Source organism: Mus caroli, chromosome 15 (assembly GCF_900094665.2).
Source record: "Mus caroli chromosome 15, CAROLI_EIJ_v1.1, whole genome shotgun sequence".
Taxonomy (NCBI): Eukaryota; Metazoa; Chordata; class Mammalia; order Rodentia; family Muridae; genus Mus; species Mus caroli.
In genome coordinates this window covers 91360951-91374863 of record NC_034584.1, presented here as the reverse complement: position 1 = coordinate 91374863, position 13913 = coordinate 91360951, and the positions used below count along the sequence as shown (strand labels likewise).

Below are 13913 nucleotides of genomic sequence, written 5' to 3'. Positions count from 1 at the left end.
CTCTGTATAGCCCTGGCTGTCCTGGAACTCACTCTGTAGACCAGGCTGGCCTCGAACTCAGAAATCCGCCTGCCTCTGCCTCCCGAGTGCTGGGATAAAAGGCGTGCACTGCCACTGCCTGGCTCAGCAAGCGTTTTTGATTAGTTTTTGATGTCAGTAATGACTTGGTGTAATGTTTAGGCCTTTCCTGTTTAATTAGTAGATGACTGATGAAGTTGTAGTAATTGCAGTGTTTTTGTGCTGAAAAGAGAATACTGTCATTTAAGAGAACTCATGATAGTGTATTCTAGATATCTCGTAAACTAGACTTTAGTTATTACTGTATTTTTAAGTGTGTGTGCTTGTGTATGTGTGGTATGTGTGTGTACATGTATGTGAGGTTGGGTTTAATTGTGTGAAGGCCAGAGATCGTCTTTCTCTGTTACTCTGTGTTGTATTACTACTCTAGAGACATCTCTTTGGCACTTGGAGGTTAATTGGCTAGACCTGCTGGGTAGGCAAGCCTGAGCTCCTGGCTTCTTCGCTGGTTCTGGAAGCCAGAATTCAAGTCCCCATGCTTGCTTGGGCAGCACTGCACACACTGGCTGTCTCCTTCTCTAGATTCCATTAGAGTGAGAATATAGTATAATCACTGACTTAATATGAGTGTTTTCTCAAGATCTGAATTGAGGTAATGTTCAGCACGTTTTGACTTTCATACCTCTCTCCAAAATAACAGGGCAACGGATTTTTCAAAGAGGGGAAATACGAGCAAGCAATTGAATGCTACACCCGCGGGATAGCAGCGGACCGCACCAACGCCCTGCTCCCAGCTAACAGAGCCATGGCCTATCTCAAGATTCAGAGGTAAGTTCTGCCTACATTTTGCTTTCAGGATGGACATTGACTGTAGATAAGCTAGCTTTAGTTGATTTAGTATTTTTGCATCTATCTTCTGTGTTTGAATCCTTCTTCTTTCTTCTAGTTTCTTTTTTGCAGCAGTGCTTGGTTAGAGTTCAGGACCTCTTGTATACTAGCGAAGTGCTTCAGTGCTGAGCCGAGCCCCAGCAGGGATTTATTAACTGTAATTTCCTCACAGTTAATGAGAGAGTGAAACGCAGAGAGAAGGAATGTGTGTACATTGGTTCTGTATGTATCATGTGAGTGTTGTTATCTTTACATTCTTAATAGAATTGTACAGTGTGGAGTATATTGTGTGTTATTAAAAATTATTACATTTATTTGTGTGGGTGGTATGTGTGGAAGGCAGAGGACAGGTTGCAGAAATTGGTTCTCTTTCTCCCACATTGGTTTGGGGATCAAACCTGGGTCATTATGTTTGCGGCAAGGACCTGTACTTGCTGAGTCACCTTACTTTTGAGGTAGGGTCATATGTAGAGACATAGCAGGATATACTGCTCTTACTTGTATTTTGTGTTTATTTTTCTGGTATTTGCTTTAGGGTCACACGGAGTATCACAAGCCTTCTGTACTTGGAGGGCAGTTTTACATATTAGAGGCTGATGTAGACCATAAAGTGCATGATCAACTTTTGTTGAGGGAGCAGTCTTGTGGTTTGAGTTCCATAACTGTGTCTCGTTAGATGGATGGAGTGGGGTGGGGTGGGGAGGGAGGCATGAGAGCCTCGCTTTGTATCCTACAACCCACATGAACGCACCTGCTGCGGGGCGTGGCATCCCAGCGAGTAATGCCAGCCCTGGGAGGGGGTCTCAGGCTTGCCAGGCCAGGAGGTCAATCGGTTGGTGACCTCCACACTGAGCCAAAGACTCCTTCTCATAAAGGTGGAGAGTGGTCACAGACAGACACTTCCTGCTGACCTCACACTTAGGAACATTTACCACACCCAGCAGAGAAAGAAAAAGAAAGACATCCAGGTTGTTAGTGTCGCTACTGTATGTGAGAAACATTGTACTCCTAGGTGGTTTCAGGGAGATGAGCGAGGCAAGCCTGAGTTACAGAGAGGAAGGGCCGGGGGGGGGGGGGGAGTTGTGGGGCGTGGTTTGCTAAGTGGTCAGCTTCAGAAGGCGATGAGGTGCTGAGATAATAAAAGTGACAGACCTTGGAGGCAGGACTTTAGTATTGGAAGAGGGTGGATCCTGAACAAACTGGGTCCTCTTCTTGAGGTACCACACTGCAGTAAAACATACAAAAAGAACTCAGTAGTATGTTGGCTGTGGTGGTGTGTACCTTTAGCCCCAGCACTTGAGAGGAGGCATGGGAGGTGGAGGTCAGAGGTCAACTTTGACAACTTGGTTCTTTCCTTCCACCATGTGGGTCCCAGCAATGGATTCAGGTAGTCAAGCTTGGTAACAAGCCGTCTTGCCACTGAGCCGTCTCGCCAGTCCCAGGGTTCTGTTGTCTGTAAGCTTCATGTTGTTCAGTTAGTAATTGTATTGTGTTCAATAGATATGAAGAAGCTGAGAGAGACTGCACACAAGCTATTGTACTAGATGGCTCATACTCAAAAGCGTTTGCCAGAAGAGGAACAGCAAGGACATTTTTGGGAAAGATCAATGAGGCCAAGCAAGGTAAGACTAGAAAATCTGACACACTCACCTGCTCACACTGCAGAATAACTGACACACTCACCTGAGGAAAAACTTGAATTGTAGGTGAACAGGAAAAACAAGACATAGGAAGAGAGGGCGTCAGCAGCTGGGCATCAAGGTTAACGTGAGGGCTACAGTGATTCCTTTCTTATTCTTTTTGTTTTGGTTTGGTTTTGGGACAGGATCGCTTACATAGCCCTGGAACTTAGTGTGCAGACCAGGCTGTCCTCAAACCCTGTCTTCTCTTCTGAGCGCTGGATTACATGCTTGCTCCAGCGCCCCTGCCTGGCCTTTCTCATTCCTGCTGTGTGTGTGTGTGTGTATGTCTTTGTGTGTCTGTGTGTGTGTGTTTGGTTGCTTTCCCTCCTGCCCTTTGACCTTGTGCTGTAGGTTCCTTTTGTCAGTCTTCAGAGAACTGGCCTGGCCCTACCTGTGTTTCCCTCATTGCTTTCATTTCTTCTTCCTTCATCTTTGGTCTCACTTGCTGTTTTTTTCTCTTTTTTTGTTTCCTTTGAAATCTGTGCTGGGGGGGGTGGGGTGGGGAATATAAGACAAGAACCTATGCTGTCAAGTTTTATCTAATTAGCGTCATTTGGGAAGAGGAAACTCCAACCGAGAAAGCTCCCCTAACCGTTCGGCCTATAGGCAATTCTGGGAAGCACTTTCTTGATTGTTAATTGATACGTGAGAGCCCAGCTTACTGTGGGCAGTGCCGCCCTGTTGGCCTGGAGGTCCTGGGTGCTCTGTGAAAGCAACTGCAATCCGGGAGCAAGCCACTGAGCAGCAGCCCTGGTGGCCCTGCACCACTGCCTGCCCAGGGTTTGAGTCCCTGCCCTGACTTGGTCAGTGCTGGAGTGTGACCTGAGAGCCGTGAGCTGAAATGAGCCCTGGCTTTCCTGTGCTGCATTTGGCCATGGTGTTTATCACAGTGACAGAGACGCTAAGACAGAGTCCTGGGTCTAAACCCAGGTCCTGGGCCAGTTTTCTCCCAACTCCTCGATGTCACTAGGTATAGCAGATCTCAGGCTTCTCTTTTCTGATGTGGACATTTAAATCTGTCAGTTGCTTTCCAAGCCAGGCATAGCTGTAGCCCGTTGCTTTTTGTTTTATCAAGTTCTGGTAAGATTGCACAGCAGTAATTTGATATATATATATATTTTTTTTTTGGTTTTTTTTTGAGACAGGGTTTCTCTGTGCAGTCCTGGCTGTCCTGGACTCACTCTGTAGACCAGGCTGGCCTCAAACTCAGAAATCCACCTGCCTCTGCCTCCCGAGTGCTGGGATTAAAGGCGTGCGCCACCACGCCCGGCTTTGATATTTTTTTTTACCATCTCAAGTGTATATTTTCAGTGTTGTGCAACCCTGTTGGTCTTTATTCTAAATTGTGTATCAGATATTAATTGTTCATCTTCCTCTTCCCTTAGCCCCTGGCAGCCTCTGTTTTCTATTAACCTGATTATTTTAATAGTCATTACTTTTTTTTTTGAGACAAGGTCTTACTGCTTAGCCTGGCTGGACTTGAACTCAGCCCCCTGAGTCATGTCAGCTTTGCCGATTGGTAGGCTCCTGGCCGTCTCCCGGCTGTGTTGCTGCGTCTGCTCCTGTTAACTTAGCTGCTTCTAAGCTTTCCGTGTGCTCAGGCGCCATCATCATCACAGTTTCTTCTTCGAGTCGTTTTTACATTTTCTTTTTTCATTTACTGAACATGTGCGTGTACGTGCATGCATGTCACAGACACACATGTGGAAGTCAGAGGCCAACTTGCAGGGAGTTAATTCTTTCCTCCTACCCTGTGGGTCCTGGAGGTAGAACTCAGATCCGTCAGGCCTGTGGCAGGTGCCTTTACCAGCTTCAGGGTTTTGAGAGAGAGGGAGAGAGGGAGAGAGGGAGAGAGAGAGAGAGAGAGAGAGAGAGAGAGAGAGAGAGAGAGAGAGAGAGAGCCCTGACTGGCCTAGCATTTGCTTTGTTGGCCAAGCTAGGTTTGACCTCACAGCAGTCCTGCCAGTGCCTCCCAAGTACTAGGATTTCAGGTGTGTGTGACCACACCTGGTTTCATTGCCTTTTAGAAACTAATATTCCTGGGTGTGGCGTTCTCATCTTAGGGGAGTTAGGTGTGAGTATGCAGTGCTTCCTAAGTTGCTCTGTGTCATCTGAAAATCAAGGGCGCAGTAAGAGGTCCAAGAAAGTCTGTGTGAAAGCTTAACAAACCCTGTTCTCACTATTGCTCCCCTCCCAGGGTCCCAAGCAAACCTCACTGAGAGATAGGAGTTGTCTGTTGGGTGTGGTGGTGTGCTTCAACCCCAGCACTTGGGTGGTAGAGACAAGATGAATAGGGTTTAGGTTATCGTAAATAGCCGGCTCAGGACAACCTGGGCTACAGAAGAACCTGTAGCAAACAGCCAAAGTACGTAAATAAACTAAAGGGATTATTAACTGATGATGATGTCGTGATTTGATCATTTCACTGTTATCTCTTAACGTTCTCTCTCGTTAGACTTTGAGACTGTTTTACTTCTGGAACCTGGAAATAAGCAAGCGGCGACCGAGCTTTCCAGAATCAAAAAGGTAGTGTTTTCTTCACCAAAATACCATCGTATTATTGGACATGTAAACTTATTGGTTAATATAATTAACTCAAGTATTTTGATAGTTGTTTCAAATTTCTTTTCAAGGAACTAATAGAGAAAGGCCGCTGGGATGATGTCTTCCTTGACTCCACACAGAGACACCACGTGGTGAAAGCTGTGGATAATCCGCCTCCCCGGGGGTCCCCTGTAAGTCAGCGCTCTCATTCCCTTGCCATTGGTTACCGCTGCTATGTTAGTAGAACTGGAAACAAACGTTGAATTAGAAAGCTTAAAACATTGAAAACTCTTGACATACCTATTTAACACTCTTTTAATAAATCCCATAGAATTCATTGACAATATTAGGGAGAATTACCAGTTTTGATTTCTAGAGTAACTTATGTTTCAGTTACAGTTTAGCATCCTGATCTTACATAGTGGAATTTGAGTCAGTTTGACATTTTGTTATCAGCTCAACTTTGTGCTCCGTCTCTGGAGTCCTGTTAGATATTGGCGATTGGTGATGCTTTCTGACGGGTTTTGTTCTGCTGGTCCTTCGATTTCTGCGCTCTCTGTTGGTTCCTTGTTGGTGTCAGTTTCCTGGCGAATCTCTCCTTAAAGTGACTGACTACTTCCTCCACTTTGGAGACTTCTTGTCCGTGCCTGAGCTGACGTCCTTGTTTATTTGGGTCCCTTTTATGGTCCTTGATCCTTCTGGGTAGAGCTCAGGTTCTTTCTGCTCTTTCAGGCACCTCATCATCTTTGTTCTCCTTATTGAGAGGGTGTCAGCCCTGCCGGGAGCGGGTGTAGTGCATGCTCCCGTGGTTTCAGTGTTTATTTTACTGTGTCTGTGTGTCCTTTGGATTTTAGTTTCCCCAACTACTGACAGCAAGAGAAGACGTGCTTTGGGTTAGGAAGGCCACTGGGGCTTTAGTTGGGGAAAATGTAGTTTATAGCAATTTTGTCTCAGAGTTGAGAATATCAGCATTTAAGTAGTAAACGAGGGAGATAGGGAAGCAGAAAAGTGGGGGTAAAGAATGAGAAGGAGGCTGGAGGTCTGGACAGCAGGAGAGAGAACAATGCATTTAGCTTTAGAGAAAGGAAGGACAGACAGCAGTGCCTTTTCCAACGAGACACACAACACAGTGGACGTAGTACAGAAGTATAAATGCTAAAATTAAAGACAAAACAAAAACAGTTAAAAGATTAAAGTAGCGGCCAGCGAGATGGCCCCCGGGTGAAGGTGTTTGTCATCAGACTGACACTCTGAGTCCATTCTCCGGGGTCCGTGCAGTGGGAGGCGAGAACTGACTGAGAACTTCTTCTGACCTCCATGACCCCTCCCAACAAGTAGACGTAATAAGAGATTAAAGTAATACAGACAGAAGCGGACAGTTGACCAGGGAGAGGGCAGGCGGCGGCAAAAGCGCCAGCCGTGCAGGCTTGCTGACCTGAGGTTAGTCCCTGCAACCCACGTAGAGCAGGATTCGGTGCTGCAGGTGTGAGCCCAGCCCTCTGACAGAAGCTTGTCTGACAGTTACAGCAGCAGCAGCAAGCGAGGCTGCTGCCTGTTGGGTGCTTACTTGATAATAGGGAAGGTTACTTATGAAACTGGAGAACCGCTCTGGACAGCCCCTACCAACTTCCTAAATGCGAGTTGGCAAATCTGTAGCCTGGACTGGGTTATCCAGCTGTTGCACGCCTGGAGGGTGCGTAGAGTTTCACGTTGGACTCTCGTGCAGTGCTGGCCCCTGTCTTCCCATGCTGTACTTTTCCCCACCCACAGAACGCATTCTGTTAGGAGGGTCCTGTCTGTCTGTCAGGAGGGCCCTGTCCTGGCTGTCTGCACTCCCCCTCCCTCCCCCCATGGGCTGCCGGCAGCCTGCCTGTCCTGCCCTTCCTGCTCTTGGCAGTTGACCTTTCACCTTTGTAACTGTTACCGTGCGCGTCCCTGATTCCCACCTTTAGGTACCTGGGAAGGCAAAGAGTTTTATTGTTTGTGTTCTCAGACATAGTATGTTCCTAAGTCTGTCTGGCTGACAAATTGAAATTTTAACTTTTAACTGGGATGTTAGCTGGAAGAACATAGCAGTCTTTTTAAATTTGTGACCTTAAGATGGGAAAACTTTTAATATGTTGATTAAAGAATCAATTTTAATTGTTTTAGAAAGCACTCAAGAAGGTTTTTATTGAAGAAACTGGCAATTTGATAGAGACTGTTGATGCACCAGATAGTTCTTCCACTGTCCCTGAGAGTGATCGAGCAACGGCGGCTGTGGGCACCGGAAGCAAGAAGAATCCAAGCCAGGGTGTCTCTCTGCCCGCAGGGGATAGGCCAAGAGCTAAAGTGTTGAAAATAGAAGCAGTCAGTGACACTTCAGCCCCACAGTGAGTATAGTCCCTGTCCCTGTCTCTATAACGACGGTCACCGCACTGGCAGTCTGCTTACTGAGAAGAGCTCTGACGCTGTTAGAGCTGCCAACTAACTGAACGGTTTAGTGAGCGACTGAGACTGTGCTTACGGGACATCCTAGTTCCTTTACCCAGGAAGGTCACAGGCGAGTCAGAGACGACGAGCAAAGGGTTGACGTGGCTCATTCTCTCCTCTAGAACTTAGTATGTATCTACTTCACTGCTGAGAGGAGAGAGAATTTGATAGAAGGAAGCGTAAGAAGGAAGCATAAGAAATTCAGAATTTAAGTGTTACCACTATTATGTCCATCAATACTGAAGACTGTCGAACAGTCTTTAAATACAGTTTAGAGTTGAGAGCCAAGAACAAAGAAGAGAGACTGTTTTAGGGAGGAGGGGCCCTATCCAGGGATACAGGCACAGGGCCATGGTGAGAGTGGGGTGTGATGATGTCTGTGGAAAGCCTTGAGTGAAACATTCGCACTTGTCGTCCAACTCAATTATTATTAATTATTGTTATTAACAATAACAATATAGTTCACACAGTGTCCTTACTGATGGCTGTGGAGGAGGTGTGGACCCACTGGGTGGGTTCCGGCTTCTGATTAATCTTCTATCACCACTCAGTAAACACGAAGTTTGTATTTAAACACTAGCCTATAGTAGAAGTTTATTTAAGGTATTGTATGGATTATTCAGAAATGCTGAATAAAGGGAAGTATTTCTTCCTTCTTGAAATATCTTGAAGCTGTGATAATTCAGATTTCTGAAAGGCTGGGTTATACCAGATAGAGATGATCCTCTCAGAGTGGGCCAGCTCATCCACTAGCCAGCAGGCGACTGCAGCCATTGCATAGCCAGACGCGCACGCACGTGTACGCACACTGAAAGAACTGGACACTGTCAGGATGCACATAGCAAACACACTGTCAGCGAGGTCCGATGTTAGGATTCCCGTTGTTCTCTCCTTTATTGGTTTTGGCTGCTCGTTCTGCTGCTGGTTGGCTAATGCTCGGAAATCCTCCAGAGCACAGGTGGAGGTGAAGCCGGATGCACGTCAGCCTGTGAGTGAGAAGGCCTCCGTGAGGGCAGAGCAGAAGCCGGGTCAGCTGGCCACTGCTGTTCTGCCTCCAGTTCCTGCCAACTCCTTCCAGCTCGAGTCTGATTTCAGACAGTTGAGAAGTTCCCCAGAGATGCTGTATCAGTATGTAAAGGTGAGCAGGGCTGGGGGGTGGGGGGGGGGGCAGTGCGCCTGCACGTAGGTCAGAGAGTAGCTGCTGGCTGCTGCAGCAGTGCCGAGCTTGCCTTTTGTGTAGACAACAGAACGTGCCTCTCCCTGCTGGCTGTGCTCTGTCTCGGACAGACTGTAATCAGGAGCCCTGGTTTTCTATCTGGGAAGTGAGCTGTGTATGAAATGGTTTAAAGCCTAATTTCGTAGTCTATGCCTAACTAAGCTTTAGCTTTAATATTTAATATTTAATCTTCCTCCGGGGGAAGGAACCCCGAAATCCTTGGTCTTCTGTGTGCCAGGCAGTGTTAGTAGTATCTGGGCATTTATTTCCTGAAAGTGAACTCAAGAAAATAAGCTAGGTCATGTGAATTTAGCAAATCATAGATTAGTATAGTCTTCTTCAAGTGTAGTAATAGTGTCTTACACTTTTGTAATTAACAATCATTTCAAGTAATATCTCAGGCAAGTCTCCTTTTATCTCTGTTTGTCATTATAATTTGGGAGCTCTCTCATGAGGGTCCCTCTCTTCTTTTCATGGAATTTTCTAACTATTATAATTATTTGTTATTTTAAATTATGCATATGTGTGTATGTATATGTATGAATGTGTGTGTTGTATATATATATATGTGTGTGTGAGTGTGTGTGTGTGTGTGTGTGTGTGTGAATGGCTGTCTTAGGTCCCCATCGCTCCATCCTTCTTTGACTTGTGTCTAAGTAAAACCTCACTGTCTCATCAAGTATTAGTGTTATTAATTATTCATAATATTTTTATTTGCGCAATTATTATACAACACATGTAATATAAATATTGTCCAATTCAACTTTCTCCTTTTTTTTCCAAGAATATTGAACCATCTTTGTATCCGAAGTTGTTTCAGAAAAACCTAGATCCAGATGTATTCAATCAAATCATTAAGATTCTACACGACTTTTACATTGAGTAAGTTGAAATTTTTAGTTGTATTCTCCCATTGTAATATTATGTCCAAGGATTTAGAAAATATATTCTTTTTTTTAAAAAGACTTTTTTGTTTTATATGTATGAGTACACTATAGCTATCTTCAGACACCAGAAGAAGGCATCGGATCCCATTACAGATGGTTATGAGCCACCATGTGGTTGCTGGGAATTGAACTCAGGACCCCTGGAAGAGCAGTCAGTGCTCTTAACCCCTGAGCCATCTCTCCAGGTCCAGAAAATTAATTCTTTAATCTTAATATTTGGTACGTGGCAACATCAGCTTTCTGGTAAGGTTCACTGCTGTAGAGACACTGATGTGGGAATGTGTAAGTGAGGGAAGACTTCTTAGAGGAAGTGTGTGGAGACCTCTGTGAGAGCAGCGCCATAGGGCGCTGGGCTCCTAAAGAGGAGCCTGTGATGTCTTCATTGGGCTGGTCCGTTTATTTATGCTGTGATGACACAGTCTTCCCATGGGGAAATGAAGACTTTGTTGTTACTGCCTGTACCTGACCACTCCTGTTTATGTTTGGACTGTTTCAGGAGGGAAAAGCCAGCTCTCACCTTTGAAGTCTTAGAACGACTTTCTCAGCTGAGAAGGTTTGACATGGCGGTGATGTTTATGTCAGGACCTGAGAGAAAGCGTAAGTTCTGAGAAAGCAGCCTTTCTGGTTCCTCCCTCATCCTCCTGCGCTGATCTCTGACTGCTTGACCACGCACAAGATGTGTACAGTCAAACAAGTCATGTCCATTGCAGAGAAGCAGCCTGCGCAGTTGGGTCCCTTGCAGTTAGGCTCGTGTTGTAGTTCCTGGCAGGATTTCAGGTGTAGGCGCTGCTGTATCCTCCCACGCAGGAGGCAGCCACGGTGTGGGGGTCACTGTGAGGCCACACAGGTAGGAAACAGCTGTGCTCTGGGTCCTTTTTGGATGTCATCAGTGGTACAAAGGCACTGTTGTTTGAATTCTGCCATTGTGGAGCAAGCAAAGGGTCCCGCCGCAGCGCTGGGTTCAGGGTGTGTGTGATCCCTTCTGAGAGGCTGCCCTGAGTCTCTTTCAGCTGAATTCTGAAGTGCAGAAGTCAGTTAGACAAAGGGTGGGGAACAGGACCTTCCAGGATCAGCAGGAGCTGGAGGCTCCGCATGGTCTCAGCAATAGCACTGAGAGCGTTACCAGTGCAGTGCGCCTGGCATCTAGGGCTGGGGCCAGGAGTGCCGATGGTGACCCTCAGATCGCTCCTTACCACACTACGGTCTGGCAGAACATCAAACTCTGAACACTTCAGTTAGTCAGAGTTCTGGGGCTGACTTAGTCAGGGTCTCACTGCTGCGAGGAGATAACTCTTATAAAGGAGACATTTAATTAGGGCTGGCTTACAGGTTCAGAGGTTCCATCCATTATCACCAAGGAGGGAACATGGCAGCGTCCAGGCAGATATGGCCCTGGAGCAGGAGCTGAGAGTTCTCCATCTTGATCTGAAGGCACTAAGGTGAAGACTGGATCCCACATGGTTAGGAGCAGGGTCTCATTGCCCACCCCCATGGTGACACTTCCTCCAACAAGGCCACACCTCCTAATAGTGCCACTCTCTGGGCCAAGCATATTCAAACCACCACAGAGGTCTGTTTCTGTATTTAGGCAGAAGATAAGTCATCCAGTTATAAGTATGCTAATTATTATTTTGCAAGATTTCTTTAAAGTATTTTTTATTTTATATGTGTGTGCACTGTGTGTGCCCTGTGATGCTAGAGAGGCTAGAGCTATGGTTGTGAGCCTGTGTGTGTGCACCATGTGTACACCTGGGCTACAGCTAGAGTTGGTCAGTCGTGAGCCAACTTTTAAGCATTGGGAACCAAATCTGTGTCCTAGCCAGGCCTTGTTTGTGTTTTTTGAAACATGGTCTTACTGGTAGCTCTGGCTGGCCTAGAACTTACCAACTTACAGCAGTCCTCCTGAGGGCCAAGTGCTAACATGGCAGGCATGTGCCACCGTGCATAGCTGGAAATGCACGGAGACATTTGAAGACAGAATATATAGGAAACAGAAAAACCTTTGGAGACATTCAGAGCTCACCCAGGACTATGAAGAGAAAGTGTGTCAAAACCAAATGGCCTTACAGCTTCATGGAGCCTGGTAAATAAATAGTGATGTAAATTCACTGAGAGCACAAATCAGGGACCACGCAGGCCCCATGGCTTAGCTTCTGAGTGTCTCCTTTCCTTTCCTTTGTGTGGAGACATGGTCTCCACATCTCAGGCCAGCCTCGAGTTCCCTTGTGGAGACAGGAGACATGGTCTTACACATCTCAGGCCAGCCTGGAGTTCCCTTGGAGCTAAGGGTGACCTTGAGCTTCCTCCTGTTATGCCTGGGAGTGTTGGATTTTAGGTGCTGCCACCACAACCGTTGGTGTAGTATTCTAGGTGTTGAACCCAAAAGCATGAGGCACTGAACCAGATGAGACCTATCCCTAGCCTTCAGCCTTATCTTTACCTGATCAAAAACATCTCCCCAAACTCCCAGTCAGTATTACTGTTATTAATATTCTGACTTCATTTTCTGTCATTTTTAAAATCACCACACTAGCTTTGCATTTTAAAATCATCATCAGTATTGTGTGTGTGTGTGTGTGTGTGTGTGTGTAGGTAGGTGGACAGCTTTTGGGAGTGCCTTCTTCAGTCTTGATGTGGGTCCTGGGGCTTAAACTCAGGTCATCAGACTGCTGAGCTATCTTGCCAAACTCCTTTTCCCTCAGGGCCTTTCTTCTTCCCTCTTGAATATCTGCTCCTGTGTCTTCACTCCTTCAGTTCTCGCTCATGGCCGACAATTCTCTGGTTAGAGTGCCTGCCTGCCTCCCACGCCCCCGTCCCTCACCCTGCTTCCGTTTTCTTTCTGATGAATAGGTGTGGCACTTTTGCGAATATGTGTTTTTTTTTTTTTCTCAGAAGGGATGCAAGCTCTTGAGAGCAGGAGCCCTGCCTTCTGCACTGGGCCCTGATGTGTGAGGGTGCACAGTACACGAGAGTCCTCGCTCTCCAGGGGGCACGTGGAGAGCGTGAGCTGGTTCCTCCCATCACCCTGGCAGCAGGATCTTGGCCTGGTCTCTCCGTCTGCTGAGAACATGGGGAGTGTGTGGACTCGGTCACCAAGCGCTCAGAGCCGTTCGCTGTGGTGACCAGTTTTACTGCTGCCGATAGGGACGGCTCACTCCAGCTCAGCGCGGAGAAGCCGGCAGTGTCAGTGTTTCCCGGGACTGCTTAGATTGCTGTCATTGAGGGTAGAGGAGAAGGTTATACTGGCCACAAGATGGTCGGTCGGGAAAGAAAAACTTCTTCTTCTTAGATTACTCTTTAAATGTACAGACTAGCTGGACATGGTGGACAGACTTGCTTTTAATTCTGTCTAGCACTGCAGAGGCAGAGAGGCAGAGGTGGCAGGCAGATCTGAATTCAAGGCCAGACTGCTCTACAGAGCAAGTTCCAGGACAGCCAGGGCTACGCAAACAAACAAACAAATATCCATAAGTACACAATCAAGAATTTATGAAAAATGGTAATTACTAGTAAAAGATGGTAAAAATTTTATTTGATGGGTCAAATTAATCTCTTGAATTTATGTTTTGCATAGTGTCTTAAAATGAGTGACATATAATCTATTTTTTTTTCTTTTTTAGTTACAAATGTATTATTTAATCACTTAGAAAAATCAGACCTGAAGGAAGATTCTGTTGAAGAACTCAAGAAAAGATACGGCGGCTGACCTCCATATATCGGACGTTGCCGCTTCTGTGTACATTATTTTCCTTACTGAAATCAAGTGTTTGACTTTTTACAAAAGTGAAACCTTACCCGAGAGGAGTTCCCTCTCTCTGGATGGCAGTTGATTCACTGTAAGTGTTCTGTGGCCAACTAGTGAGAGATGCTCCAAATAAACTAAGTTTTTATGAGTTATATCTATAAGGGTCGATATTTCATTTTATAAATAACTAAATGCTATATTAGTCACATTCCTCAATGTCTCAATTAACATTTTTATATTTTCATGAATTTTTATAATTATAACACACAGCTACTTCATGTCCACATTAATAAAGTGATTTCTGTGGAGAGGGTATTATTGACTAGATAGCACAGTTGTCTCCCTCCCTTCCCATGCACCTAAACAAAGCAACCATTTTACCAACAATGGGACCAAGACAG

The 13913-nt window shown here is 45.9% G+C and overlaps 1 protein-coding gene across 3 annotated transcripts in view; it reads left to right on the top strand.

The window, feature by feature from the left end:
* Positions 1 to 13670, top strand: part of Rpap3 (RNA polymerase II associated protein 3) — a 32019-nt gene extending 18349 nt beyond the window's left edge. For 2 of the 3 annotated variants that reach the window (XM_021183490.2, XM_021183491.2), the window contains exons 9-17: positions 719 to 846; positions 2407 to 2528; positions 5044 to 5114; positions 5222 to 5323; positions 7284 to 7504; positions 8556 to 8742; positions 9605 to 9702; positions 10264 to 10364; positions 13388 to 13664. In XM_021183490.2, the coding sequence (XP_021039149.1) occupies positions 719 to 846; positions 2407 to 2528; positions 5044 to 5114; positions 5222 to 5323; positions 7284 to 7504; positions 8556 to 8742; positions 9605 to 9702; positions 10264 to 10364; positions 13388 to 13473 (1116 nt within the window). In that variant the 3' untranslated portion in view covers positions 13474 to 13664. Of the gene's footprint in view, positions 1 to 718; positions 847 to 2406; positions 2529 to 5043; positions 5115 to 5221; positions 5324 to 7283; positions 7505 to 8555; positions 8743 to 9604; positions 9703 to 10263; positions 10365 to 13387 lie in introns of all 3 variants that reach the window. The other variant, XM_021183488.1, reaches the window with a different exon arrangement.
* The last annotated feature ends 243 nt before the right edge of the window (positions 13671 to 13913 follow it).